Raw genomic sequence first — 7106 nt, 5'->3', positions numbered from 1 at the left:
ATTTTTATTATAATTATTAAAAAAAAAATTCTTTTTATTCTCTAAAATAAAACAACCTGTCTTTGCTCCCATAAGTTTATTATTATTGATATTTATTTTCTCGATACAACGAGCTTTATTATTTAATTCTTGTGGCTATCGTGAAAATGAATGTAATTTTACTTTGGCCCTTGGAGTATTATTTTCGCTCACATAACAAGAATAAATGAAAGCTACTTTTAAACTACTACCACGTATGTGTAAGTGGCAATAGTTTGACGCACACTAGAAAACTCTTAACGACATCAACAGACCGGGTTGCTCTTTCGTTGCTATTACGGTCGCCAGCATTGGTTGTTCCCGCTTCTAGGCAGAGGTGAGTTTAAGGGCGGTCACGTTTTCTCACATGCGAGTGCGAAAAGCGATGTTTTACGGAGCGCGTGGTGACTGATCAATCGTCTCCTTTCTCCATTTATGGACCGCGCGCGTCATGAACGCGTTTGATGAGGAGATTAAATCGCGAATCGGCGACGTGCTCGACGTCAGTTAAGCGTTAAGGGCGTACTGTATCTAGTCTATTAACCCTACACCCTATATCCCTGCCTCAATCACAACCCATCTTGTAATAGAATGACACAGAGAAAGATAGCTCATGTTAGTGATAACAAATGCGGTTTTATTCCAAGAAATGATAAAATAACACAAAAAAAACAAAACAAAAGAAATATTATATTTGCCAATATAATGGCGACTTTTAAAGTATTAAAAATAACATCGTTTAATAAATGATAAAATAATAAAATAGTAAAATAATTCCTTTTTCATACACTGAGAAAAAAATATTGTTAACTTGATTAAATTCGTCCAACTAATTATTATTTCTTTGTATTTCTTTAATTGAAATATTCAAGTCAAATACGACATATTAAATCTAACATGAGGTATATTTGATTTAAATACTTAAATATTTCGATTAAAGATACAAAAAAATAGTAATTAGTTGGACGAATTTAGTCAAGTTAACAACTTTTTTTTCTCAATGTATATGTATCCTTTATTGACATTGACACTAAGCTACTGTTTTATACATCACTGTGTATAAGTCGAGAAAAGAAAATTGGAAAAGTTCAATTTTATAATGAAAATATGCTCCGTTCTCTTATCTTATAGCATTTTTTAATAAAAAAAAAAAAAATAAATAAACAAGAAAAATTTATTCCCGTAAACAATACGAGCGGAAAATGGATGGAAAAAATACTCGTAAAGGTTAAGCGTGAACGAGGGTACGATTCCAAGACGATCGTCGTCTCGAATTCTCACCTTGGGATTGCCGTTGCCAAGCCACGGTATAACATTGTCGATGAACATGCCAATGTCCTGGCACTCGATGCTATTGGTCGAATCGCCGAGGTAATTCAACAGCGCGTTGCCGACGTTCAGCTTCTTCTTGATATCCGTCGTTGACAGGAGCGGCATGAAACCGTCCATATCACGCGGATTCACCGCCATGGTGAACGAGATGCTAAACGTCACGCGTCCCCGTCACCGTGCACGTACGCCCTCGTCCTCGTCCTCGTCGTCGTCGTCGTCGTCGTCGTCGTCGTCGTCGTCGTCGTTGTCGCGCACGTCGTCGCTCACTGACTCCTCCGCGAGTCCGTCGAAACAAGGACGATACGTGGAGGAGAATGGCTCACTCGCTCACTCGCGCACGTCAACACACATTACCCCGCCGTCGCGACGATGCTTACGCACGATATCCCGTGTCCTTCATCATGTCAGCGAGATGAACAAGTGTCCTCGCGCAAAGACACACGGAAAGAAACACACGCGGGGTTTTATTATACGAGGGGGCTGCCGATGCGATATATCGTCCGGCACCGATTTACAATCGCCCGTCACCATAGAGTCACTACAGTCACTGTCGCCGCCGCTCGTTCCAACGTCCGTAACGTGCGGCGCGACCGCTATAAACAAGGTCGTATTTGAGGTTCGCGAGCGATACTCGAGTCGTATACGTAACACACGGCCGTCAGCGAACGTTCGCTTGTCGTTTCGTCGCGCACGCCGTAAACCGTAGCTATCCGGATCGCGAGACGCGGCTAAAACGAGATCATCGGCACCGTATACGTGACGCCATGTTGGTTTTACGCCATTTTGAATCAGCTACTGCGCCGTTCGTGTCGCGCGGTCGCGCCACGCCGCCGATGCAGCGCCACTCGCGGCCGCCGCGGCAACTATCTCTCCGCGTACGTTCGAAAATCCACTAGTTCGAGTCCAATGACGTTCGCTCGATCAATCAAGGAGCACGGATTTCTTTGCCCCAATTGGTCAAAGTGAAACGTCACTATCCGAATAGATTCTCGAACGCAATTTTCTTCCCGTCCGTTAAAAGATTTGAATCGCGCTCGTCATTTTCGCGTTATGGTAATGAATTTATTATTCGTTCTTCATCCATAAAAATGCATTTAATGACTTTGCGGTTTGAATTATACGTATATGCAAAGTTCTGCTCGCCTTTTACATATTAATCATTTCATGTTAAATTATATCGGTTATGTCGTTTAATTATCGCAATCGACGATTTGAATCTATGAATGCTTGAGGCTCGAGGTGATAATAAAAATATGTATTTTTTTATGCAATGTTGTGTGTGTTGATTAGGTGCGAGTTTATTGTAGATATATTTTTATTTTCTAATGTTTTCAAATCACTCAATAATAGCAGACAAGAGAATTAATAAGATATTGTTCCAATATTTTGATTTTTTTATAAGCTGTAAGCTCATTTAAATATTTTCTAAGGAAGTTTAATTAATAATAATCACACAATAATAATCGCACAATCTCGCACGTTTAATTAATAATAATCATTAATCATGCTCCGTTGCGACATATTATTTGTTCTGTTCAAAGAATACGGGCCTTTACTTTTTTACTATCGACGATTTCAAAATTGTGAAATCATCTGCGTGTGTTCATTATCATATCGCTTGTATATTACACGGAAAAAAAATATACGAAATCCGCTCGAACAACAACTAGATAATTAGATATCAGCAAGTCGAAATCAAATTTTGTCGCATATTGCGACTGTGTGTCACTCACATTAGTAATTCAATTATATCAAATTTAAATGATATAGCCTAGAGAGTAAATAATGAAGCAAACCAGAGGTGATTAATCGCGTATTGTTAATTGCGCAATTGTTCCAGCTCGGAGGACGAGGATGATGATCCCGACAATCCCGACATGAAAGCACAAAGAGAGAAAGAGAGGCAGCGAGCAAATAACGCTACGGAAAGGTAAGATCGATGATATGTGCAGTGGATGTAAAAAATAGATTTTAGTCCATATAGTAATGTGATCAATTCTGATATAATTAAGTCAGTATCCGTAATTCTACGCATACGTGACACGCCCTTTCCCTTTTGTAATTCGTCACAACGATAAGAAAGAGCAAGATTAATAATGTTCTACAAACTTTATTGCATGACTTATTTATATAACTTTTTTTTATTATATAACTTTTATTATATAAATTTTAATATATATGTTTATTATATATATGTCCTAAATTCTACTTTATTAAACTTATTTCTTAAAATATCTTATTTATTTTGCTCGTATCTTATATATATATACACACACGCATACAATAAAATAGAATATAAAATTTTAAAGTGCACTCTTGGCAACAGAGGAATGCCTTTTAATAAATGAATTTATGTACATATCGATATATATACATATATGGAAAATGCAAATTGTATATCCCGATTCCCGATATGCGTAAACTTTTGTTTGTTAAAGTATCCCTGTTGCCAAGTGTATATAAGATAGTCGTATATATCTTATACGTACACAGCAACAGGAAACTTTAACACATGAATTTAGGGCCATCGCACATAAATAATAAATAATTAATAATAAATAATAAATAATTGACATAGCTGTATATACACATAACATAAATCTTTTTCTTTTTCCCTTTATAACTGGTTCTATAGAGAATTTGCCTATACGCCAGTTCGTGTTTATATAAATTGTAATCGATCCCTATTATTTAATGGTGCAGAAATTAATGTATAGAGTTGCAAAAAATTATGAATCCAAGATGAAATTTGCGCGAGAATGCATTTATGCATAGCATAAAACCGTCAAGATCAATGAGCATTGAGCAGTAAATCATCATATTGATTTACATAACATACTCATTGGTCCAGACGGTCTTATGCTATGCATATGCAGCTATGTCAATTTATGCGATAGTTCTTACATATATATATTTTTCATACATGTATATATCGATATGTACGTATATGTTGCCAAATGTACTTTAAAATTTTATATTCTATTTTATCGTGTGAAATAAACTATAAGTTACTAATAGATATCTTTTAAACATTTTTTGAACATTTTACAAATAGCTAATAGATGTTTAAATAAACGTTTTATAAAGGTCTAATTTGAAGGACGCGAAAACGTTTAATCGACTAAATTTTAGACATTTATATCAACCGATCTCTTTGATTGAAAAGTCATTAATTCGACGTTTTTTCAACTGATGATTTTTTTACTGGGGTATTGCATATTTTGTCGCGCGTTTTGTACATGTAAATATTCAAATTCATATTGTTACGAATCTCACATTTAACGTTAAATGTGTAGTATACGCGATCTTAGAATGAATTATATTACGAAAAGGTGGCAATATAATGGATTCGCGCGTAATATACAATATTTTCGAGACACGTATGTGATATCTTTTGATATTTATTCCACGCGATGCAAAATCGTAAAATAAAATTTCTGTTAAAAGATATAATTGCCACTATCCTTATAAAAATTGACAAACGCTGTATAAAAAAAAATTAATTAACGTTGATTATGGAAAATTATGCTAAAAATAAATAAGATCTGTGTATACTACTATATATAACTTATACAATTTATATATTATATGTATATATTACTCTTTATAAATAGCATATTACATACATCTTTACAATAATATTTTCGTTTGACGATTGGATAATCCAACTAAATCTCTAAAATTGCTAAGAGCTATATCACAATATGTCGCAATAAAAATGATGGAGCTAATAGTTAACTCTTACTTGTCTTAAATGTTTGAATCCGTTCGAGTACGCGCTTCTGATCTATTATTATTACGTTCATTAGACTGTCCAGACTATTCTGCTTACGATAATTTGTATATTCGCGAATCACACTCCTCACTCTTATCGCATACAATCGACAGCCCTGTGAGATGCTTAATTGATAAATATATTTCGTCCCTGTATTGCATCTGAGCGAAAAATATTGAAAAATATCTTGTTGAACCTGCCTGGGTCTATTTTACTTACTTATGTCACAAAGCTTTATATGGAACAGTATGCTTGTTGAAGACAAGCGAGATTCTCGATTCGTACCCAAAACATGTTACCGATCATACAAACAGTTTGTTTTTGCGTTCACATAACGAATTAACAAGTGATTAAACTCAAAATGACTTGAAGTTGGAAAATATTTCTGATGTTAACAGTACAATTTGTACATTTTCACTTATATACGTTTAGAATTGTATTATGCTACACTTATGTATAATTCGCGCGCGCGCGCGCGCATTTTGCATTTTAGAGAGAATCTGACTGTCAAAGTCATAATTGGCATCTTGTAACTTTCTATAGGATTCTTTTTTCTTACTGTACATTTCACCTCGCGGATAACTCAATGGATCGAATATTCGCATTACGATGAGAAAGAGACAAGAAAGTGCTTATCATAACTGGTTATCTTTAAATGTAGTGTATAGTGAAAGTAATCTTATCATAATTCACCTAAATTACCTAGATTGTTTGATATCTCGCTGTGGAATATCATGATATTCTAACACATTTGTTATATACTCCAAGAGACCTTAACGTGATAGCAGTCGCATGTAAGCAAAAAATAGTCGATGCGACTCGGAATAAATTTGTGTACGAGTATCTAGATTAAATTACGTATTTTCCTAAAAAATTAACTACATATTGCTTTTTCAGCGATAAATGTTTCATAGAATTTACCAAATACTAAACGTTAGAAAGATTTTATAGAATAGGTTTCAATCTAAAATATCATGTAAGCGTATTCACAAAAGACATTGTTAGGCTTTTTAGTCAAAGAGCTAAGAAAACATTTTTAATTGATGATGATTTGCAAATTTTGAATTGATTAAAAGCCTCAACCGATATTGTATATCCCTAAATAATATTATTTTTTCAATTCTGCGATAGTTCTTACATATATATATTTTTCATACATGTATATATCGATATGTACGTATATGTTGCCAAATGTACTTTAAAATTTTATATTCTATTTTATCGTGTGAAATAAACTATAAGTTACTAATAGATATCTTTTAAACATTTTTTGAACATTTTACAAATAGCTAATAGATGTTTAAATAAACGTTTTATAAAGGTCTAATTTGAAGGACGCGAAAACGTTTAATCGACTAAATTTTAGACATTTATATCAACCGATCTCTTTGATTGAAAAGTCATTAATTCGACGTTTTTTCAACTGATGATTTTTTTACTGGGGTATTGCATATTTTGTCGCGCGTTTTGTACATGTAAATATTCAAATTCATATTGTTACGAATCTCACATTTAACGTTAAATGTGTAGTATACGCGATCTTAGAATGAATTATATTACGAAAAGGTGGCAATATAATGGATTCGCGCGTAATATACAATATTTTCGAGACACGTATGTGATATCTTTTGATATTTATTCCACGCGATGCAAAATTGTAAAATAAAATTTCTGTTAAAAGAGATATAATTGCCACTATCCTTATAAAAATTGACAAACGCTGTATAAAAAAAATTAATTAACGGATTTGCAAATTTTGAATTGATTAAAAGCCTCAACCGATATTGTATATCCCTAAATATTATTTTTTCAATTCAATATAGAATAACTTATCGATGCTGAACTAAACCCATGAAAAATATTTTCATATTTTCAATCTAAAAATTATCTAAAGATTAGATAACAATCTAAAGAACGTCTTAAAATAAAATTTTTACTATGCCTACATCAAATGATAAAAAAATTATAAAATTTTAACAAT

At 33.5% G+C, this 7106-nt stretch overlaps 1 protein-coding gene across 4 annotated transcripts in view; it reads right to left on the bottom strand.

Moving 5' to 3' along the window:
- Positions 1-2146, bottom strand: part of LOC115239878 (CLIP-associating protein 1) — a 38909-nt gene extending 36763 nt beyond the window's left edge. For all 4 annotated transcript variants that reach the window (XM_029814688.1, XM_029814689.1, XM_029814691.1 and 1 more), the window contains exon 1: positions 1300-2146. In XM_029814688.1, the coding sequence (XP_029670548.1) occupies positions 1300-1488 (189 nt within the window). In that variant the 5' untranslated portion in view covers positions 1489-2146. The remainder of the gene's footprint in view (positions 1-1299) is intronic.
- Between the last annotated feature and the right edge of the window lie 4960 nt (positions 2147-7106).

The sequence above is a fragment of the Formica exsecta genome, unplaced genomic scaffold (assembly GCF_003651465.1).
Source record: "Formica exsecta isolate Colony F162 unplaced genomic scaffold, ASM365146v1 scaffold4, whole genome shotgun sequence".
In the NCBI taxonomy this organism is placed as follows: domain Eukaryota; kingdom Metazoa; phylum Arthropoda; class Insecta; order Hymenoptera; family Formicidae; genus Formica; species Formica exsecta.
This window is presented reverse-complemented; position numbering and strand designations above follow the sequence as displayed.